The following is a 24,398-nucleotide window of genomic DNA, read 5'->3' as shown; positions in this document are numbered from 1 at the left end:
AGACAATAAATACATGGTTGAGCATTGTGTTGAGGAACGTGTCAAGTATACAAGAACGATAAAAAGATTACAAGATGCTTCATATGTTTCTAAAGTTTTAGAAAACTACTTCTATTTTGCAAATAAAGTTACATAATTAAAGATTTTATCACAATGCCTGCATTATGCATTGACACCTGTGGGGAGTACTTATATGACTAAAGGTTAGCATGAGTGTAAATGTTTTCAGGATTTATGCCAATGTTTGCAAATGTTTGCTTACTTAGTTGACTTTTAAAATTCTCTTGCTCTCTCCTCTAGTGGTTACGTTTGAGATTTTATCAGATGATTACTCCAAGGTATGTTTAATGTTTTCAATGTATAAATGAAAAAATCATTTAATATGTATATTAAAATGCATTTTCATATATAGTAAAGGCAGTCAATCAAAGCAACTTTTGGAACAGAAAAGTTTTTTTAAAGAATCAGGATAAACATTTTTTGTACCTTCAAAATGTTGTTTGTTTTCTTTGTCTCTCTGTGTTATAATTTGCCTTACCACTTTTAAAGTCTTTTGTCTGGAGTAGAGAAAAACAGATAATGGTCTATCCTACAAACAAAATAATGTGGAAAATGGAATAAGTTATTCTTTCTAGGATAACATTTCATCACAATCCCTTGTGACAAGTGATACACAGATACCTATAGCTATCCCTCTCAAAAATGGTGTAAGTTAATAGCCTGATTGTCAGTGTTGTTGTAGCCATGATGATTCTGAGGCAAAAATTGTGAGAGAAGTAACATCTTGGAGGTGGTGTGTTTTGTTTTTTTTTTTCCTCCTTATGAAGTGGTGTTCCTGGAGGAAACAGTTGAATTCTTGGGACCACCAGCCCTTTTCCAGTCCCAATACAGTTACTGCTTCTAATTCTATTTAACACCTGGCTGTTTGCTTCAGCTGCAGCAGCTGATGTAATAAAAGATGTTACCTCTTGCTGTAAACTTTGCTTTGCTGATTCATCAAGTGTTAAATATGACATTTAAGCATACAGTTTTGCTGATTTCATTAGGACAAGCCTTGGTTGTTGGTTGGTGGGTTTTTTTTTTTTAGTTAAATGTTTATTTTAATACTTTTTTTTTTTTTCTGAGAAGAGACCTTAGCATTTCTAGTACAGGTTTGTTTTAATAAATACTTCTATTCGATCATGCACAGGCATTGGGGCACTGTAAAACTTCCAACTGGTATCATTTAGCCTTCCAGCTTTAGTATTTTCAAAATTTTTCCCCTGCGAGATTTCTGAGAATATGTACGAGTCAAATCACACCAGAAGGTGACTGATACAGTACAGTACCCTCCCACTTGTCTGTCTGTGGGAGAATGTTCCTGGTTGTACAGATCAAATGGTTATTTGGGAGACTGACAAACAAATTGCGTTCGCAAATAAATTTCTGACTGGTTATGAGCAGTAAGGCTTGTGTGTGTTTTCAGCTGAAATTGCTCCTGTATTTCAGACCGAAGCCCTACTTTCACAACTTAATATAACCTTATTTTCAATTTTATTTTCCTAAAAATTACCAAATCACTAGAAAGAAAATGAATTTCAGATAGCTGTCATAATGTTTTGAACATGTTAGAAAGGGGAAACAATATTTGAGAAATGACACTTGAAGTGCTTAGCATCATAAAAATATTGATTGGAAGGGGACGTTCAGACATCATTTAATGCTTGAACAGGACTATCAAAAACTGCAAGCATGGAGGTTCCACAAATTCACTGAATAAATTGTTGCAATGCTGCACTGCCTCGTCATAAAGAATTCTTCCTTCCTATCCCACCTGCCCAGGAAAATCTGAAATTTTCATTGTTGCTACTGCAAAGAGTTTGACTCTTGTGACTTCTGTAACTGCACTTAGTTGCTGGCTGCTATTAGGTTGTTCAGTGGCGTGCTCTTTGCCTGACTATAGAAGCTGAGATTCACCCAATCTTTCTTCATACGTTTTGTGTTCTGCGTCTTGTCTGTCTTGGTAGCTCACTTGATGCTTTCCACATCCCTCTTGAATTGGGGGACCCAGCGCTAGACACACTGCCTCACGTTTTAGTAGCGCAGGGAAAATAGCTTCTCCCCGGTCTGCTCCCTTTATCCTCTAAAGGTCGCCTTCTGAGGCTTATTTGCATTTTCACAGTGAGAACACGCTGTTGGCTTTCATTTGTATTTGTATCCGTAAGGCCAGTTACACTTCTGAGCTCTCCTAAGTTTTAGACTTAGGAGAGAGTGATCTTTTTTTTTCACAGCCTTTTGCAGAGACACGTGTATTTCTGTTTAGTATTTTTGCCACACACCAGTGGCTATGCCTTTGCTATCCTGAAGCTGTAGTTTTCTGGTAGTGATCAAACTTGATTTAGTATGAAGGAAAGACAAACATGATTTACAGGCAGTTGTATCCACTGCTAATGAAAGAGAACACAAATATCTTCCAAGTCCAATATTGCAGAAATGTATCTTAAAGTAGAAAATTTATTAGAGGTAAGGCAATTATTAGCAGAATATTTTGTTGCTTTTGGCAACTATCAAAAACTTTCTAAAATCTTTTTGGAGGTAGAGCAGGTGAGAAGAAATTCACTTTTCTCATTGAAAGCAAACTGCATCTTCTGTATTCCTGGTAACAGGTTTTTGATGGCTTACTGGAAGTGAACTAAGAGAATGGGATACTGACATTTTAAATATGGTTTAATTTTGTGTTCTCATAGTTTATGTAGCTTCTTTACTGCATGAAGATGCAGACATTCTTTTACAATGATGATAGAGAAAAGATTTGATCTGGGCATTGTTTCAAACAGACTAGTAAAAAGCTTTCTTGTTGTAAACCTCCAGTTGAAGGCATAAAGGCATTGGGCACACGAAGGATTGATTGGGATGTGTATGAAAAACATTATTCTATAATGTGAAGTGTGCAGTTGCATCTGTAATCTTGGATAAAATTGTAGTTACACCTCTGAAAGACATTATTCTACTTGGACCAAGATGAGCAAGTCCCTGAATAAAAGTTGAAACAGAGGCTTCTGATATCAGAAAAAGCATAATTAAGGGAGGACTTAATGATAAATAGTCATAAAGTACTAGCCCAGGTCAGTACTTTCTCCATGACTCGTAAGGGAAGAATATACAGATAAATAAAGATGACAGATTCAAAATAATTGTTGTACCTCTCCTTTTCTGAGCTTCTCATCCTTATTTTCATGGCTAATGATGTAGTCCAGCAGTAGGAAATTTAAAATCGTCATGATCTGCTACTTTTAGAAGATGCATGGACTATACATACTCTAAACTAAACTAGCACTTTTCTAATCTAAGCAAGATAGGGATGAGGCTCAGAGTCAAGGGTTAGCCTGTTATTATGCATCTTGTTTAATTGTTGGCATGCATCGTGGCATGAATTTGGGCCAGGCCAACTGTTCCTCCATCCCACAGTGCCCGGGTGCGGTTTGAGGTACAGCACGAATGTAACGGATGGCGTGGATGATACTGTCTCTGAAATGGGGAGAATTTCTTCATATGGATGTGAGTTGTGCCATTTTAACTTGCCATCAGGACTATAGGGTTAGGTTCTGGCTGATTTTATTTACTAGACTAGATCTAGCCTTCTAGTAATGCCTCCCTGTGGGCTCTTCCGGGACTGGGATGTTTGTCTAAGTCTCAGAGAGAAACAATGTGCTGCTTCAGTTGGCAAACAACAAAAAAATGCACAAAGGTTGTTGGTGTCATTTATTGGAACGCTGCTGTGCATCGGTATGTATAGTTCATGTACTTGGTACCTACAAACATACTGCTGTCTGCATGGCATTGTACCCGGAAGAAATCGTTAATTCTGGTGTCTGAAGGAAGTACAGATGTTCATTTTGGTGCAGCATAACACTGAGGTGACAATACTGCTTCTGGTTGCAGAGTCGCTTCCAGGGGATCGCATATACTCTTGTGAATACACATTTAATCTTTATTAATGAAGCTTTTTGCTGTGGCTAGTGAGAATGATGAAGCACTAGTTGAGTCTATCATTTTAACAGAAATGGCTTAAATAAGTTGTGATAAACCTGTGTGTGAGCTTGACAAAAAAAATCATTGGAGTTTGTGCTATAAGACAAGGACAAGTTGAGGAGATTGTCATCTGCTTTTGTATATTTCAGTGCTTTCTATTTTATTTTCAGATTGTCTTCTTGCAGTGTGGCAGGTTTGTGGAGTTTCATTCGCAACACGGTCATTACTACAAGACAAGAATACCAAAATTTGGTAGAGATTTCTCTTACCACTATCCATCGTGTGACCTGTATTTTGTAGGAGCAAGGTATTGATTAAGTGGTTTATATTGTTTCACATTTGTCAGCAATGTTTTCCAAAAATAAAATTAACGTAAAAATACCAGAAAAGTTAAAAATAGGAAGAAGTGGCAATTCCTTACAAGTTAATAATGTAGACTGTGAAGAGTGGAAAATGTGGGAAGACTAAGATAAATTCAATTTCTTGTACTGTTTTAAGACTACTTCTTCCTTTATTCTAAAACCAGGTGCACAATATATTTTTGCACATTTGTTATAAAAATTGCAATTGAGTGTACTGTTTTAAAAAGTGATTAGCATCTAAGGAAGGAAAATTAATTTTTTCTATCCTGGTTGATGTTCTGTTGCTGTCAAAGTGTGAGTCAAATTGCATAAAATAATTAAGTTTGTGAGAAGACAGTGAAAATAAAATGGGGTCTTTAGGGTTTCAAGTAAAATAAGTAGCAATTCAAGATGTGATGTAAATCGTAAAAAGTTAAAAGGTTTTAACAAAGGAATTAATGCATCTTTTCCCTGGAAGCAGAATAATTGGTAAGATATTGCAGTGTAATAAATATCTTTGGTGAACATGCACATTTTTCTCAGTATTTTTAACACTGAAGGATAGGTGTGTCTTATACTTTAGAATGTGAAGGCTGAAAATTTTGTATGTGGTAAAATTAGGCTGTCAGCAAGAATCTTTATAACTCCTCCTAACTTACCATAGTGTTTTTCAGTATTCGTAAGAGAAAGGAGTAATTTTGGATTTTTTCCTTTGTAGTTCTGAAGTATACAGGCTAAATCTGGAGCAAGGAAGGTTTCTCAACTCCCTGCAGACTGATGCTTCGTAAGTTATCTGTAATGCGTGACGTCTATCTGTCTTCTTTCCACCAGGTGGAAGCAAACTCCTAGCATGTTCACCATCAGTCCTGTATCTGAATACTGCCCAAACACATCGTAGTCTGAGACAGATGCTGAGTCTGAGCCTCATTTTATTTTATATTCTGTAATTCTTTGTTCTAGTTTTTAGGTTTTAATTGAGTCTTCTTTTGTGGATATTTTAAAATTACTTAATGTAGACTTGTAATAGGTATTATATAACTTGATCTTAAGAGCATTTCATTAAAACTTTGCCATTATTGCTCAATTTAGCCATCATATAGAGATCTACCCACAGGGTATGTACTTTCCCAGACATGTCTTTGTCCTTCTGCTCTTGGAGTAGCCCAAAGAGAATTTTTGTATCTGCAGCATGTCTGATTCCTTTGAAAACCCTACCGGAGCAGGAGCTGGGCTTCTTTCATGTGGGGAGAGGCAGATGAGAAGAACAGACTTGACTGGATAAAGTGGGTAGTTGGTGGGCAACAGCTGGTGTTCAGTGGGTAGGAGAGCTTAATGGGCAAAGCAATATTTGGGAAGGCAAAATACAGAAAGTGAGCAGCAGACAAAAAAGGGGGAAATGCTGGAGTAGGAGAGCTAAGGGTGTAGTGTAAAATCTGAATTAGAGAGATGAGACTTGAAGTTGTGGGAAGGTTGTGAGGTTGGGGAGTTGGATGACTTACAGAATTACAGGTGGAGGGGTTTGAATGGAAGAAGCTGGAACGTGCCAGGATGAGTAATGTAAAGGGAAATTTTTGTACTTTGGAAGTGTTGTTGGAGAATTACAGGGCTCTTGAGTGCCCAGTTGAGAAATAGGGTACTTGGGTGAGGGAAAGGAAGACAGGCCATTCATCAGAGTATGCTAGAGATGTAAGCTTCAGAATGTAAGTCAGGAAGACCTTTTGGCATAATTGAGTGGTTTAAGAATACAGTAGAGCAGAGGGATATGGCAAGACTTGGTGGTAGGTGGTGGGTATGGGCAGAGAACCACAGAATCATTCAGGCTGGAAAGAACAGCAGAGCCCAGCCTCCTGCTCAAGGCATGGTCACACTGAATTCAGGTGAATTTTCCCTGGGAGCCTTAAAAACTCCAAGGATGGAGATTCCACAGCCTCTGTGGGCAAACCATTCCAGTGGTTAATTATCTGCATGGTGTGAAAATATTATCCTTGCATCCAGTTGGAACCTTACCTGTTTCGAGTAATCAGTGCTGTCTCTGATGACTCCAAATTCTTGATAAGCTCCTCTTAAGTATAGGAAGCCGTTATTAGTTGGCTATCCATCACGCCAGCTTTTGCTTTTCCAAGCTGAACAATAGCGTGCATGCTTACAGAAATCTTTTTAGTTGTTCATGTGTTAAATTATTCTGAGGTCATTAAACTTGCTCCTGTTTCTGTTTTAGAGAGAGTAATGCCTGTGACATAAATCCTGTACACTTCTTGTTTGCTATGGGAACAGCTGAGGTAAATGTTTGCATTCCTTTTATAAAAAGGGCAGTAGTGTTTCTTTCTTTTTTATATTAGTTTGCATGAGGATAAGAAGAAATCATGACAGGAACCTAATTAATTAACTTGATCTCGTTTGCTATGTTAAGTATAGATCTGTTAAAATTATTTTTTTAGAGCATAGTGCAGATACAATTTCTGAGCTGCCTTGGTTGGATGGGAGAGAAAATAATGTTATCTTGCTTTACAGTATAGCCATCTGTAGAAATTAACTAGCATGTGTACCCTATTAATCTTCAGAAAATTCATGTTAATGATTTTGATTCAGATGTTTTTTAAAAATATAAATGAAACGTGAAGTTTGTATGCCATTATTAGAACAACTCATGTCAACCTAGGAAATTTATTCATAGATTAAGTAATTCATAATTGTATTTAAACACTTCCAGGATACCAGACTTCTGTTGCATAAGCTTGAAATATATTTTCTAAACTGTTTAGGGTAAAGTGGAATGCTGGGATCCTAGAACTAGAAATCGAGTTGGACTGTTGGACTGTGCTTTAAGCAGCGTAACAGCAGACACAGAGTGAGTAAAGGCTGCCTTTTCAAAGTGTGGTGTTCTGTCTTTTTTTCAGAAGTTTTGATTTTAGAAACAAATCCCACTTAGTGTTTAAATGATCTGCCCATGGTCTTCTCTTCTCATTGCTAGTGTGAATAAAGGGTTTTGTTAGTCTTAAAGGGAGTCTCTTAGTTACTGCTCTGCGCAGTAGTGGCTAATTTTCTATACAAGCATAAGTTGTGAATGTAAATAGGGCTTTTTGAAGTAGAATTTCTGAGTCATATCTGTAAATTAATTTACATTAATTATCTTAGCTATTTTTAACATGGAAAAAATATTTGCAGCCTTTATTGATATCTAACTATAAGCATTGTGCTTTGCAGGATAGAGGGTTTACCATCCGTTTCAGCACTGAAATTTGATGGAGCTTTGAATATGGCTGTTGGAACATCTACTGGGCAGGTAGACTTAATTGCATCTACAGCAGTTCTTAGGAGATCCTGTTCTTGCAGTTGCCAGTGTCCAGGTCTATCATACATTGAGTGCACTTACTGTAATCTAAATGTATATTAATAAAAGTATTCATAAGAACATAAATTACATGTATAGATTTAAATGGCAAATTAATTTTGTGAAATGGTCTTGGTCTTCAGAATACTGTAGGGACCACTTAAAATCATCACAACCTACATACTGTATAACTTCAAATTCTGTAGTTTTCTTATAAGAAAATCACAAGAACGTGGGGAATTTGTTGCTTTTTGAGACTTTATCAGTGCTATCTCAATGTGACCTATATGCTGTCCCTTATCTTGATGGTGGCTAACGAAGCAGAAGTGATTGTCTCTCAACTATTGTTTTTACTGCGTTATCTTTCTATAAAGAATCATTTAGATTCATTTATTCATTGTTACCATCATATTTGTAAAGTGGAGTGTGGGGACTTTTTTCTGCCTTGGTCAGTCTTGTTGGCTTTAGAAAACTGTAGCTTGTTCAAGAGCAGATAGGTACGTTAGAGTTACATTTGTGATAATATTATTATGTATATCAGGCAAGTTTTATTAGAGATTATATTTTTTATTAAACAAACTGATAATCTTTTTTCCCTGAAAATTATTAGTATCCACACTTTGCTTGTGAAAGATTTAAGGTCCTTTTCAAGTTCCATAGGAGACTTTAGAGACAAAAATGCAGGTTTCTGGAAGACAGGGCCTGTACTTACTACTTTCCTTAAAATCAAAAATTATGTTCTGTGGTGTTTCACTGAGTGAAAGTGATACTGACTGCATGTGGAAGGGAGTCTGAAAATTTAAGTCTTGCAAGAATCTGGAAGTGAAATATTAGTAATTAAATAATACTAAAGTCCTTGAAAATGGTTGTTTTTTTCAATAGAAATTAAAAAGACTTTAGAAGGATGGTGAGCTCTTAATTTTTCTAGACTGAAGCATTCTGAGGTTAAAATATATTGTCAGAATAAACTGGGCTCACTTAATAAGCTGTTTTCAGAACGTAAAATGATTTCTTTTATGTAAATCTTGCCTGTGTACTTAGGTAAAAAATCTCAAGTTTAGTAAAGATCTGTTGTGTGTGACTTCCTTGTGATCTTACAATATTGTAAGTTTAATCTGTCTCTTATTCTTCAAGGTTTTATTATATGATCTCCGGTCTAGTAATCCATTAATAGTCAAAGATCACCACTATGGCTTGCCTATTAAGTCAATTCAGTTTCAGCATCAGTTGGATTTAATTATCTCTGCAGATTCTCGAATCATAAAAATGTGGAACAAAGATACAGTAAGTGTTTTTATGTTGCTGCCTTCAAAATTTATTTATTTTTTTCATGCAGCTTGACTAACAAAGCTGAAATTGAGTGTAGGAAGTTGGGGTTTTAATGTATCCTAATTTACACAGCATTTTGTCCTGTCTGACTAAATAAACCAACGTCTGGGAAGGTATTCAACAACCTGTCAGGTATAAAAATATAGTTTCAGGTATTTTTTAGCTGTTTGTACATGTCTGCCTAAGACGCTTCTTTCAGTAGAAAGATTTAAACTAAAAAATAATATCTTAGCCATTGCCCTGCTTTGTGTATTTCTCACAGTGTGCTTGAACACATCCAGTTACGATTTTTCATGAGAGAAAACATGGTCATTCCATTTCCTTGCCCAAAGAAGGGCTAACTTCAAAGGTAGAACAGTTAGTTTATGATGCACTAAAATCAGGTCCTGCTTATTTTCACAGAAGCCTATTTGGATACTGAAGCAGGTACTATGCCCAGATCCAAATAACAATGTGTATGATGCTGTATTAATTATGTTGCAATAGGCAGCATCTTTATTCCTGCCTTTTGCATTTGAAGTTGGAATCTCTAATTTTCATAAGACTTTCTTTTGTTGTATTATGCAGTTCTTTTTCTTATCTTTCCGTTATTGCAGTTTGCGCAAAATATGTTACCCCATATTCAAAGTAATACTACTGTAACTTGGTTCGGTTGGAGGGACTAATGTTTAGTCATTGTATTCCTTCTAAAAAACATGCTCCATCTATGCTTTGTTAGCTTTAGAATAAAACATATCAAGAGCCGTTACAGTAGTTTAGAGGCACTTTTTTCTGACTATTTTGGGCAGTCGTTTCTCTATTGTTGTGCTTCTTTATGAACTTTCAACAGCCTCTTTTATTTTTTTCTGTGATTGCAAGCAGTTTTTTGGAAGGTCCTCTGCAGTTACTTTTTATTGTTTAAAAGAGCAAATAAATTATTGGTTATTATTTAAAACATCTGCAGTGGCCTCTCTCCATTTTTCCTAGGTATATATATTTCCCTCATTGAGAATGAAACTCTGTAAGGTTTGTCAGGTGGCCTCCGCAGTGGGAAAAGGGAGGGTTTCTTACTGCTGGAAGGCAAAGATAGCTTTGGACTCTTTCCTAGAGTATGTTCCAGCTGGCTCCACCTCTCCCAGATGTTGGTTCCTGACTATCTCTGGCTGGGAACCAACTGCAGAGGCAGACTGTGGGGTGGAGAGCATATGGCTTTGATACCAGAGTAGCCCCATGCTGAGACGTGCCTTGGGGTGGGGAGCATGAGGCTTTTGTCTGCTAAGACCGGGGTGGGGGAGGACTCCCATTAATCATCGGGGAGAGACCAGAGGTGGGTGGGGTAACAGCATGTAACTGGGAGGGAAAGGAAGGGGCCAGAAAGGTAGGTGGGATTGCTGCAGGGAAAGAAAAAAGAGGAATAGGATCAAAATTTGCTCTGTTCCTGTCCCTCATTTAGAACCGAGTAGGCATGTACTCTCATGCTTCAGATTCTGTGGCCCAGTTCTTAGAGACTCTTCCTTTACTGGCTGTCTTGTGTGTTGGCTTATAAGAGCACCTGTATTTTGTCTGGGTTTTTCAGACTCTGTTCCAATTCTTGGTTTTTTTGGAGAATGTTGTTTCTTGCTTTTACCTTTTTCTTAAATAACCTTTATAACTTCAAATCTGATCTAAACTAGATACCACTGGATACTTTTACTACTTATATTTTGTATTTCGACCTCTTTTTGTTACAGAGTTTATAAATTACAAATAAAGTGCTGAGCTATAGTTCATTTTATGTAGACATGAGCAGGGTGGAGGAACCAAGCCCCGCAATCGAATTCCTCTCCCAAGTCCGTCATTTCAGCTAATGATACTTATTAAAATAAAATTATTTAAAACGACCCCATTCAGGCTTGAACAAAAGGAGGGTTACATTGGCAATGTGCCAGGAATTTAAGGCCCTCACCCCCCCCACCTTTTGCTTAAAACAAAATAAAGCAGATCTGACACACACATTTTCAATACAAAAGTGGGAGCTGAGAAATTAAAATGCCACTGTACGTTGCTGTGTCTTCCATAATGAGTAGCCTACTCTTCCTTGTAAGGGTTTGGATCAGAGAAAAAATACAATACTGAGTTCCTTGTGTTATGTTCAGATACTTCAATAACATTTTATTGTTCTGCAAAATCTGTTCCATCTTTATTCTGTCATATTTCTTAGTTTCTGTAATGGCTATTCTTAATATTTAGACTTCCTAAATTTAATTATATTGTTTGGAGATCTTTATAATATATTTTCTTCTACAATTTCAGGGGAAGATATTTACTTCAATGGAGCCGGAATATGGTATCAATGATGTCTGCCTGTATCCAAATTCAGGTACGTTAGATACATTAATGTCTTTTTAAGTTCAAAAGGGAATGCCTATGTTAACCCAAGCTGTGGTGTTTTTCTCTGGGTTATACGAATTAAGTCCATTTTATTCCTTACGATAGAATTAGGAAAAATGGTCAGTTGTCAGTTAGTGTCATTGTTTCCTCTGCGTCTGTATTAAATCGGAGCCTCTTTGCAGTTAGGAGCTACTGTGCTGTTTTTTGAGTGACTGACCTCTTTTGCCCTTTAAATAGCTGAAGTGTTTCGTTTCATAAGAATAGGAATTTTGGCCTTTTATCTCGGTGAAGTCCCAGATAAGTTAAGAGTTTGCTTTCTAGAACTAGGAAAAATCTCTTTACAGCAACTTTACGAATTTTGACAAGTGTTTACAACTATTTGATCTTTCGTCTTTTTAGATACGTCGCTAATTGTGCCCTCCCTGAGAATGATTACTTTGGTTTTAAGTATAGATTCCTAAGTGCATAGATTTACATGCTTTTTGTGACTGTTTTCAGAATTGCTGTGTCTCATAACATTATGTTTAGAGGTCAAAACTGAGGTTCACTTTTAACCAAAGTTTCCAGATCCTACCTTGTGAGTAAAAATATTTTACAAAATGCTGAACATATGTGCACATGTGCTTTGGTTGTACCACAGATTCCAACTGGCCTTAATTTTCCTTGCTTGATCTGAGTTGCTTAGTTCTTATCTACTATGTGACACCTACCAATTTAGAAAGCAGTACTGAAAAAGATGAAATAAAAATTAGGGCCACAAGGATGGCATAGGACAAAATTCTTGATCCAGAGAATGCCTGTGTTGCAAACTGTGCTATTACCTTAATTTTAGAGAGAGGTAGCAGCAAAGACAGAGTGACTTGGACTTTGATTCGTACTGGCAGCTCAAATTCAAGATTGTAGATAAGTGAGTTTGAGATTTCTAACGAGTTAAAACTTATCTTGTCTTTTCTGCCAACTTCAGTTAAGAATGTGTCTTCATTATTTTTTTTTTTTTTTTTTTTGGTGTAACCCGAGCACTTAAATACTGATCCCTGCTGAGATGGTGGGCATTTTTGACCTTACTCAGCAACAAATCTATAATGGTCTGCAGGACATTGCTGATGAAAATAGAACTCACTTCCATGCTGACCAGGTTTAGCCCCCTCTGAAAGAGACTGGTGTTTCACTACTTAGGAATTGGGTTAGGTTTTTCTGAGCCCTCAAAAAGGCATCAATATAATTTTTATTTGTGTTCCATGTATTTGTTTTTCCCAGATCAAAGTGCTAGAAATAATGTAAACAAATAATTGAAGCCTGCCAAAACAAGGACTTTATGGCATGGTGCTGAGGGTACATCTCCTGTGCCTTGTTGTATGTACGAGTTCATTTGGGTGTATTTGAGAATAACTGTGTGGTATAAGTGTGGACTCGGCAACATGGAAATAGACAAACCTGATCTTCTCTCACCCATAGTGGCTACAGAGAGAGGTCATTGGAGTGAATGATCTTTAGCATTTCATCTAGGTTTCACCTTTGAGTTTACTGATCTTGTCCAAAACAGAACACAGGAGTGAATTAACATCCATGCAGGATTCATAATGAAGGGCTCATGACAGGGAGTAAAACAGAAGTAAGTTATTTGATAGCGTAGAATCTTAGTGTAGTTTAGGTCTCCTCTTGGGGGTCATGTATTTCCTGCTCAAAGCAGGAAACCTCAAGTTAGATCCAACTTCAAAGTTTGACCAGGTGTCACATCTCATAACCAGTCAAGTTTGACTATCTACAGGGGTGGACATTACTGAACTGTGGACGCTCTGTAGCCTCTGTGGTATGTAGACATGCCTCAAGAGCTTTTGCAGAAATAACTTTAATGAGATTCTGCAGGAAGAATTTTGTAGAACAAAGAATTGAATGCATGTATCTCCTTAACATTGCATATTGGACATTACTTTTTCATGTGTCTGTGATCTAGATCTAGATCAGTGATCTAGATTGTGCGTTCCAGTCCTGTGTCCCATGCCTCTTCCTTAAGTCAGTTCTGCTTTTCTTACTGTTCTTGCTTCGACCGTGTCTGTTGGGGGGCAGGTTGATGTCTTTTGGTAAGAACTGTTGTGGATGAAAACTAGGTTGTATTTTATTATCATATGGAGACAGAGTGGGGGAAAACTAGAACTTGTTGCAATGAAAATGAAGAGACTCAAGGTAAGAGGCGGTGCATTGCATGTTTGTCATAAATACTGTTGCTCCAGAATTTAGGATGCCTAGCACCACCTCACGCTCATTCAGAATTTAAAGAATAATAACAATTGAACATCTGAAAATAAAGAAATACTTTCAGTGATATGAACTTGCAGTTGTGGAAAACTGGAAATACAGTATCATTTAAGTACCTGTGTGGTTACAGCTCAGTGCTCTTATTGGTGCCCCATCATTCTCAGAGCACCGCTGGGTGTTCGTGGAGCCAGGGTGGCTCTGGAAGCCCAAGAGAGATTTGCCTAAAACATATTTCCATGTTTTATTTCACTCGTGTGGGTAAAAATTCAGAATGTTTCATAAGAAACACTTACATGTTTTGTTTCAAACTGAAGAGAACAATTTCAGAAATGCCATGAACCAGAAGTAATTTAATCTATATATAGAATGCTTTTGTTTTTGGAAAATTGATGTCTAGTATATCTAGACATTTTACTTTTCCATTTTATATTTATAATTTTATTATAATAGTTGTAATAAGTCAGATTTTTTTAAATCACAGAAGGTACTGCTACTTTGTATTAGTTGCAGCCCTTTTTTACATCAAAATGCCTGCTACATGTGCAGTAATGAAATATTGTGACAATACAGTGTTAAAACAAAAAAAAAAGATTAAAAAAGAATTGGAAAGCGAAACTACATTGTAACGAAACATTCTGAAATATTTATGGTAAACTGTGGATTAGTACAATGTGAATTATTCTTTTTCAATAGTATTGCAGGAGTTTTGTTGTAGTTGGGCTTTTTTGATTTAATTATTTTATCAACGAGCTTCAGAACTACTGCCTTTAGTGGGAAGCAAACCCTTGTGTATCTTTTACCAAAGTGCATGATGATAAACTTTAGTGGCTCTCTTAAACTAGTTATGAATCTCTCTTTTTTGGATCACACATGCACAGAATGGGGCGAGGGGAAAAAGGGTTTACCGCTTACTGAATAGCCTTGACTCAGTTTCAGTTAAGCTGAAGAATATAAGTGAAACATAACAGCATCTTCAGTGTATAGGAATCTGTGCCTCGTTTATTGCAATTATTGTAAAAAAATTTTTGGAGTTACAAGTTTGCATTTTCTGAAGTGGCTGTTCCCATTTACTGCCGATTCACGCTCGTGTTTTCACTCCTTTAAATTGATGATATTGTGTTGCAGACCACTTTGCAAAGATGGTCTTATTAAAACTTCTCTGAAAAAAAAGAGTTCTCATTTATTTCCCTTTTAAAGTGATCAAACTAGGCTGCTGTGTAGTTTGTTAGGGTGTGGTCTGTCTTCTCATAAAAATTGGTTAAAAATAACAGGCTGAAACAATGAAAATGTGTGCAGTAGCCTTCTCTTTTCACAGTTGCTCCTTTTTTTTTATTCTTTTATTTCCCCTCTAGTATATGCCCATGTACTGTTCTGAAGACTGTTTTTCCCTCCTTTAATTATTGGTGGAAAACTCTCAAAGAGGAGGTTTTTCCTTTACTGTCATCTTGGTAGCACCTGCAGAATTAATTTCTATCCTTTTATCTCTAGTGATTCATATTCAGTCAACGGAGAAAAGCTTTGTCTCCTGAAATAGTAGTGAGCATGCCGATAAATTATGGGAGCATGTAATCTATATACTATAGTATATACATATAGTACAAGAGATTGTGTATGTGTGTATATATATATTTATACGCTATAAATTCTTGCTTTTTCCTTAAACTGCCTGCAAACCTTTCCAGTTTTGGTTTTTAACCTCAATTTGCTGACTAAGCTTTCACAAATTTCTTGCTTTGCCAGGAAAGCAAGCCCCCTTTTTTTCTGACATTATAAACTGTATTGTGTATTTTTAAGAAAAGGATTAGGTAGGAAGAATTACTCCACCCATGTTAATTGCGTTCCTCTAGTTGGGTGTAAATTATATTTCTACCCTCTGGGCGTGTAGTAATTGACCCAGTTATTCATAGTCCCAGTGGCATATGTTACAATACTTTTAGATCAGAATGTTATCTAACATGATTGCTCTTTTCTTCATATTCCATCTCTTGTATTACCTGGTGATCAGCTATGTTGGAAGACAAAATTGAGATAAATGTAAAAGTATATGCCTAATCTTATAACTCTGTTATGTAAAAGGAAATTGATAGTATTTTTGATTTTGAACTTACGTGGTCTTGTGACAGTTGAAGATTTTCCATGGCTTTTAACGTTTCTGCAATAGTGTTTTATATTCAGAATATTTGCAACCATTATTCATGCTGTTTCTTAGGTATATTCGTAGATATTTCAAATTTTACATTTGCCCCGGTTGGCTAATATCACTAATATTACTCCATTTGAAGCCACAATATCCTGTTTCTCGTTTTGTGTTGACAAGCTACTGTTGCGTTGATTTCGCAAGATGAAATATGAATAAAGGTGTAAACCATGTCATGATTTATGACTATGTTTAGGCTATAGATGTGTGTTTAGAAACAAAACAAAAAACCAGCCCCCTCTTGTATTAATAATACAAGTTTACAGCCAAGGTAGTTTTTAAGTGCAATACTAACTGGATTTGTTCTAAGTATTATTATGGGATGAACTATTTAAATTTGTTATGAAAATTGGCAGCCCGCAGTTGTCAGGACTTAGTGTTGCTTGAAGTGGTGCTGAACAGTTGTTAAGAGAGAGAACAAAGGGGATGAATATGTAGGAAATGAAGCTTCGTTAACTCTGCTGCTATCAGACCTTTCTTTCCTTAGCGTTTTACGCAACCATTTATTGTGGGTCCCAGTTAGCTGTTCCATTGCAGGCTCAGAATAAGTAGTGTATGAGCTGCAGGTAATGTGATTTTACCCCTCCTCCCCTAACCCATGAAGGGTTCTTTTGCTACAAATACTCAAATTGCCATTTTAATTTTTTCTGTTTTTTTGGTGCCAGCGAATTTTGCTTTTTTTCCATTTCTTTCCCTGGAAAGGTATTTTAAGTCCTCTGTACAGATCTGCTTCATGTGAATTAAATGCCTCAAGTATATGTATTTCTTTATGAAAAAAGTGGTGTTATCCTCTTGTGACCGATATTTTTTAATGCGGAAATCTCTTTTTAGGAATGCTAATGACTGCCAACGAAGCCCCTAAAATGAATATCTATTATATACCAGTAAGTAATACAAATTGCTGCTGATACTGCTCTTTTAAAAGTCAGTTGTTTGGTCCCATTCAGGTATTCATGTTGGAGAATTACTTCTGCAAATTCATGTCTACATTCTCTGAGAAAGTAAACTTAAGCTAGCTATATAATTTATTCATCTAACATATTGAGTTACTGAAAAAAACAGCCTATAATTTGCCTTTTGCTACCAGTGGCTAGTGGCAGTAGGAGATTCAAGTGGAGCTTTGCCAGAAAAAGTGTTTTTTCATAGCTATTCAGAAAAGAATTCCTAAATAGAGACTGTACAGCTTACTTTCAAGATAATAATTTTTCTTTGTTGTGAAATATTTCATTACTGTCTTTAATATGTGGTGTATAGTGACACAGTCATGGCAGTAAATATTATTCTCTGTTCTGACAAAGAGATGTTATTGTGTGGCTTCGAGTATGACTCGTGGCTGTAGCTTCTGCTCAATGCCCTGCTTGAATTGCAGCTTTTCACTTAAGAAGCTCTTCACTTGAAAGGCATAACTGTGGGTTAACTATATATTATATCTCTGAAGGTTGGTTTTAGGGAGACTTAACAGCAAGCCTTCTGGTGTTAGGGAATGGTACAGAAAACTACACTTGAATTTCATTCTTGGTTTTGATTCTATGGAGCAAGCACTAGGGTTTTTTGGCATGGTAGCAGATAAATAGTAGGATATATATGTGAATGTTACAAGCAGAATAGCTGACTAGACTATAAATCTTAATTCATATTCTGGACAAACTATAACGTTTGTTATGTTTGAAATGTATTTTTAACTGTTTTTTAGGTCATCCAAGAAGTCTTCATTCAGATAATCAGTTTTAACATAATTCTAATTTAATTTTCTTCAGTTTATTTCTGGACCATCTCCCTCCCTCCCTATATGGTCTTGATTACATTAAGACAGAGATTCACCAGTTGATGTTTTACTTTGTGGAATAGATACTATATAGCTGTTGCATGTATATGTCTAAACACAACAGTATACCCCTCTAAACAATTCTATAGGCTGGTTATATTTGCTTTTATTACTAGATTTTTCATTTAAAGAAAGGTAAAATTTTATTACATGAGTTCTTTGTGTGTCATTTATGTCAGGCTGTTCTTCGGATGTAAATTATCTATTTCTCTAATACAGCTCTAACCCACTTATTTTGTTAACTGGAGCTGTTCCATGCTTTGGATAACAAAGGGCGGTGGGGGGGGGGCGAATACTTGTGTATTGAAGACACAGTATTAGCTGTAGTTAGAACTGGAACGCTTTGTTTCTATTTATCTTGTCCTTTGTAAGGTTTAGAGAGTAGCTCTCCAAGCATTTTTTTTATCTATCGTCTTTTTAATTAATGGATTGGGGAAGACAGACTCCCATATTTTCAAAGTCTGAGTTTTTAAAACTTGAATGGACTGGTTACTCAGTTTAAGTAATTCAGATGGAAAAAACATTCCTTCTGTCACTAAGGGTAAGGTTCAGCTTCTCTCTGAAAATTGTGCACTGAGATTTTTTTTTTAAGCAGGTGTGCATGATATATGAACTTTACAGTTACAGTACATTAGAGGTGCATATCCAACATTGCCATTTAGCCAAAAAATAATTTCATTGCCTTGATTGTCACCAGCAATGAATGTTTGTTAGAACTTGTCCTAGACAGGATTATTTTGAGTATTCTTGCACATACTGTAAATTAAAATGAAAAATACTTACTTTTTACTCTCTCTGAAGTCTCGCTCTCGTAGAATCCTCTGTGAATACTGAATTCCTGTTTCTGAAGTCAGATAAGTAATTTTTAGTTAAGAAATGTAAGCACTCTATATTATATTAGATCTCAGATCATACTTAACAGACATTATCGCAAACCTAAATATTGACTAATACTATCCAATATTTTTGCAGTATGCAGGCTATTCCAATGAAAATCAACACAAATCTTTCCTTAAACCATCCTCCTTTGTCACCGTTGTCTGATTATTGGTACCCAAGTCTGCCTGAGCTTGTTTGGATCATACCTTTTTATGGGTTTTACATTCACAGTGACACATGAGTATATATAAATGGACCCAAATGATGAATGTTAACACATAAAACCAAATACGAGTTCTATTATTGAAATACAGTTACATATAAGAAAACTTACAATTTTATTCCAAGGCCACTGCCCAGATTAAATTTGCTTTTTGAATAAGCTAAACTTTTCCAGTTTGTGTCAATGGCTTCAAGCTTGAAGGCTGCCGAAGATATCTTAAATACTGGCACAACTTTTTTTTTTTAGCCAAAAATCTCTAGGTCATTGCAGAACGTAGAATGCTTGTTTTAGGCAATAGAAAAGTTAAAGGTAGTGAGAAGTTGCATTGAAATAGAGACAGGGACTCTTACACTCCAGTAACTGGCTTTTTTTACCCTGTCTGACTTTTCATGAGCAAGACTGAAGGAGCTGGCGCAGATACTGTTGAATAGTTTAAGGGTTTCTTACTGCATTTCCTAAAAATCAAGTATTGCAGGTCAGTAAATCTGTTTTGGTTGGCTGCTCTGAGATTTTTTTTTTTTAAATGAAGAAAATATAAAATGGAGAAGTTGTGTCAGCCTTAAGGTGCCCCAGGGCATTTGTTATTAAGGAAAACTCAATGTTATTAATGTGTGCATGTTACAGTTTTGTTCCTTGATCTTTTGGGCTAGTTATTTGAGCTCAGAGATGCACACCTGTCCTTTGGTTTCTATGTCAGTAAATTATTGAGACATAGTTTTTTCCATCCTTGGAACGCTGAGTAATTTCCTTGCACAGGCAAAGATGAGTTTGGTTGCACATGTGCTTGGAGCAAAACTTTAAAGAATTAGTGATTTGCTGTATTACCTGATCTCTTTTCAGAGTCTAGTTTTCTGGCTTTTTCCAGGAACTAGGGTTCACTGTTTTCTCAAGTGAACAGCTTAATTCTCTATTTGTTTGTTTACTTTTAGATAGACATGAATACTACTTTAAATGTGTCATCTGTTTTTTGAGATGTTGACAAGAACTGAGTTATAATTTTTGATTTCCACAACAGAATAAATGCCTGGGGGAAATGCTCCTTCTATAAAGGACAGTTGTGTTTCAGAGCTCTTGGAAGTACTTTTCTGTAAATAGAATCTATTCGATTGCCCTCTCCCCCTCATTGCCCTGCAGTGCTAGTGATTATTCTCCCTTTTTTTTTTTTTTTTTAAGTCTTTATTGGAACAGCTACAAGGAATTACCATGGTTATGGTCAAGGAGGATGCTTAAAAAGTCAAATGTGTGGGTGCTGTGCTCTAGCCTTCTAGTTTCCAATATAAGAAAAAAAAAAATCTTCAGAAGAAGAGATGCTCAGGAGTCGGAGTCCTGCAGAGCAGGAGGGCATGTGTACGTGGATGGGTGCAGACAGACGCAGCATCCTCTGTCCTTGATTGAAGTTGGCCAGACAGTGTAGGATTGTGCCCAGCCCAATATGCCCTGCCTCTCAGCAGGTTTTATTAGCGTGGGCACAGCGCTGAGCTAACGCAGTTCCATCAGTTGTGAACCAGAGCTGGCTCCTCTCCGGCCAGCCTGGAGTACGGTCTGACTGAGCTCATGTCTGACTGAATTATCTGTCTACATGTGCCCATTCTCTCCATTGTTAATGCCAAAGCTAAATTTCCACTGCAAAACAAAAAAAAAAAATTACTGTCTCTTGAACTTGAACATTATAAAAGAGTTGACAACGGGTATCATAATATTGTCTGTAAATGAAATGGCATGCATCAGCTTTTCCTGCAGAATTTTCAACAATATAGCTGACATTTGAGACTAGGAATGTCTGAGAGAACTATGCTTTTCTTAAAAAATAAAAAAATAATCGCTGCATTTATTTCTTTTCTGTCCAAAGCTGTTAGCAGAGGGAAAAGAAGATGATTTTTGGTTTAATAGAAAGGACAGGCAGGTTTGCTTTTAAATGGCAAGAAGATGCCTTATATAGGTACACAGTGCGGGGAGGGAGTAAAAGCCAAACCGAATCTGACCATTAAAATGAAATGTTTGTTTTACATAGGTAACATCTAGCTTAGAGACTTTAGTTTTGTTTTATTTTGTTGGGCTTTAATGAGGGCGAGTGCCTCTGACTGGAATTGGGCTGTTTGCCAATAATTTAATAGTTAACTTGCAGTTTATGCCAACGTTTGGAACCTGCTTCTTGCCAGCTGGCTTTCTGGTCCATCACTTTGATGTGTGCCTCGGGAAGGTTGAAATGAAAGCTGTGTGTGCCTTGGGACACTTTTTAGACTACTGACTCAGAAACATAAGTTGAGTCAATGGTGCAATCAGGTCCTGGCCAAGTGAAGAGAGGAAGAAGCTCTACCAGCACATGGTGGTCCACTGGCCTGGGATCTAAGATGAGCTGAGCTCTCTTAAGTTTAATTGAGGCTGTCAGCTTCCATGATACATACCGTTCTCTTTTCAGGTTGTACAGAAAAAAACCCTGCGTGTTAGCTCCTGGATGCTCTGGGTGGAAGACAAGGGGCATGGGTGTTATTTATTCTGAGTGTTTACTACTGGTTAAATGAACATGTCTGATCTTAGCACAGACGTTTCAAATCAGTCCTGTCTCCTTTATTGGACTTGAAACTTTGGGCTAGATGTGCACACTGAAACTGAAACTTGCTCTGTTCATTAGGCTATTAAAAGAAGAGAGCAATTAAGCATGTAATTAATTGAGTGTAATATTCTGTGTTCTGGATTTTTTTTTTTTTTTTTTTTACTTTCCTGCAGTGTTGGCAGAAAACTCCGTGTTGAGGCTAGAAGCAATGTACTTTTGGTGTAGAGAAGATATTAAGCTCTTTAAGAAAAAATAAATCCTGGAGCGTCTCTGGCTTCTTTTCAGGTGGTTTTGGAAAATCATTTGATATCCTAGCACTCTCCTAGTTCAGGGTTGTTGGAGTTATAAACTGGAAATGTTTCAAGGACAAGTATTTCTTGCCTACTCAATGATTCAGTTTCTCCAAGAATATCTTTACAATGGGTCTGGTTTCTAATACAATACCCGCTTTGGATATGTGGATCTTTTTATTGCTAGAAATATTTATTAATTTTGTCCTCTTCAAATTGGGTGGCTTTTCAACTAAACCAGCCATTGTTGGTACTTCTTTCCTTTCATACATGCTATTTTAAACTATGTCGTTTCTCCTTTTTTTAGGTCTTCTACTTGCCTGGTTCAATTATTCTTTATCATTACCTTTTTGTTTTGAATATGCCTTGAAAATGCTCATTCTTAAGAAAAGCTTTTTCCTTAGATTTAGAAAAAGAAGTGTTAGAAAAACTGTAGGAAAAGCTTAGTATTTAACCCTGAAATGGCATAATCGCAGGCTAAGCCACCAAGTTCTGCTAGCTTATATGTTTTTATGTAATGCACTGAATATTTGATGAAACAAATCTGAAAAGGGAACTTGTACTGAAGGAAATACAAGTGAAAGCAGTTTTTTAATACCATAGTTTACAACTTTTTTTTTTTGATACTAGTTTGGAATGGTTCTGGATTGTAAATTAAGGATGAACGTGCTTTGGTTTGATTGTAGGTTTCCAGATTAGCTGCTTCTAAACCTATTTGTGACTGAATTGACTGATGAACTGTGTTCGGTTCACTCACCCACAGAAAAAGCATTTATCTGAAATAGGTTAGTATTTTCTGTCAGTCTGGTGACAGAGTGCTCTCACTAGTTCTGCAAAGGGGTTATAATCTTCAGATATCTCTCCTTCCAGTCTGTCATTTTTCACTTTAAAAGATGTGGCAGGTTTCTCATGTGTAGCATGCTCCACACTTAACTCTTATGGTCATAGCCTTCAAGAACAATTTTATTACTCTAAGACTTGCGTGCTCATCCTTTCATTATTGTGGGGTCTACTTGCTGTTTTTTTTTTTTTCCTCTCTTGGGCCTTTATATGGTGGGAATACAATTAGAGAAAAACACATATCCACACCTTGTGCTTCACGCAACGTTCTGTGTAGTCAGTTGAGTTGTTGTTAAAGTGGTTTGTGGGTGCTGTTAGAGTTACAGCAAGAACTGAACTGATTTTTGGCTTCTGTACAGTAAAAGCTATGGAGCAAATGATGCAATTCTTTTTATATTTGTGACACTAATAGAACAGATTAGGACTAGAGTGGGAGATTTTGATTTCTTTTAGGATGTTTTCATGTCTCCTGGTTTCATGTCTTAGGTAATTCTGGTTTAATGCTGCCTCAACTGTCTTGAAGATTTTATGATGAGGCTGTATATTTTAGAAGATAGTTGTTCATCTCCTTCAATACAACCCTTACCTAAGAAGTTTTAGGTAAAGTGGAAAGCGGCTGCGAAACTCAATTGTGCTAAGGGATTTTTTCTATCCTGAAACAATAAATAGCGTAGAAAAACATTTCATTCCCTGGGAAAAAATGTTGTAAAATAAAAATACAGTGGTTATGACGTAGAATGAGAAATGTTGGTCTTAACCTTAGTTTGCTCATTTTGAGAACAGTGAAATGACTGGGAAGCAGGGTTGTTATAAAGTAGCATATTACAGTTGTGCTTTGGGGCTGCCAAATGTTAAAAGAAAAAACTTTTCATTAATAAAAAGACACTTGAGTGCGTCTTTGGCCTTTAAGCTAATTCTGAGTTTTGGTATATCATTCTTTTAGAGCTGTGTTTTCCATCCAGAACAGTATAATCCTTTACATAAAAAATTGTGCAAACAATATAAAAAGAATGTCTAGCAAATGATACATTATCTATCTTGCAATATTTACAAGCATAGGAAAAATGTTGTTTATCTTCACAAACAGAAATGTGAGCTTCCTACTTCTAACCTAAACACTTTCAAACTGAAAAATAACATGCTGGGCTTATTCCCAACAAAGGATATCCTCCATTTCCCATGCACTGCTGGCTGAGAGACACTGTACCACTTATCACACGTATATAGAAGGAAAACACCAACGTGCGATAATCAGGAAGCAATTTCTGATCTTCCTGTAAAACTTTTTAGATGTTTTTCTGGTGGTGATGAAGTAGTAGTTAAACACCATGTATGGATTTTGAAGGTGTATGATCCCTGCATACTGCTGTTGTGAATGATAGTCTGATAGGTAGCACTTCTTCGTTATTTTTTTAGTAGATAGCAGCATGCTGACTGTTAAGTCCATACTTCCTTACAGTTTACATCATACCCTTAATAGAGCAATGGAGAAAACTCTTAGAAGCAGAAGTTTTACTGAATTATACCAGGTGATTGCTCTGCCAGTTGGTAGACTCACATGTATTTTAACGTTGTGACTGTTTCTTAAGCAATTGGTATTATGGGACCCTCTGTTCTTGAGTTCCTGTTTTAAGAAAACAGGTTTTGAGGGGCGAGTGTGCTCCCTTTTTTAACTGGTAGAAAATGTAAGTCTTAAGTGTCGGAAAGAAATTTTTTATTTCTTAAGTTGCGCTTGCTCCTGGTTTCTGGAAAGTTAGAGATGTTCAGCTTCAGTCTTCTTCATTGAAGAGGGAAGCAGTCGCAGATAATGAAAAGGTGTAATTGCTGAAAGGAGGGCTTGTACTATACTGTGGTCTATCAGCATGTAGTAAGAATTAGTGTCTTTTTTAGCTTTTGGATCAGAAAAGACAAAGCACGTGAGAATTTTCTCTATGGGATAATTTCAACTGAGTCTTTATTTCATTATATTTGGA

The 24,398-nt window shown here is 36.5% G+C and overlaps 1 protein-coding gene across 3 annotated transcripts in view; it reads left to right on the top strand.

The window, feature by feature from the left end:
- Positions 1-24,398, top strand: part of NOL10 (nucleolar protein 10) — a 53,712-nt gene that overhangs the window by 3,911 nt on the left and 25,403 nt on the right. For 2 of the 3 annotated variants that reach the window (XM_074153112.1, XM_074153113.1), the window contains 9 exons: positions 301-338; positions 4,182-4,318; positions 5,071-5,136; positions 6,571-6,631; positions 7,115-7,200; positions 7,557-7,635; positions 8,818-8,967; positions 11,284-11,350; positions 16,646-16,698. In XM_074153112.1, coding sequence (XP_074009213.1) covers positions 301-338; positions 4,182-4,318; positions 5,071-5,136; positions 6,571-6,631; positions 7,115-7,200; positions 7,557-7,635; positions 8,818-8,967; positions 11,284-11,350; positions 16,646-16,698 — 737 coding nt within the window. The remainder of the gene's footprint in view (positions 1-300; positions 339-4,181; positions 4,319-5,070; positions 5,137-6,570; positions 6,632-7,114; positions 7,201-7,556; positions 7,636-8,817; positions 8,968-11,283; positions 11,351-16,645; positions 16,699-24,398) is intronic. The other variant, XM_074153114.1, reaches the window with a different exon arrangement.

This window comes from Numenius arquata, chromosome 9 (genome assembly GCF_964106895.1).
Source record: "Numenius arquata chromosome 9, bNumArq3.hap1.1, whole genome shotgun sequence".
In the NCBI taxonomy this organism is placed as follows: Eukaryota; Metazoa; Chordata; class Aves; order Charadriiformes; family Scolopacidae; genus Numenius; species Numenius arquata.
The sequence above is the reverse complement of the archived record's forward strand: the minus strand, read 5'-3'. Positions and strand labels throughout refer to the sequence as shown.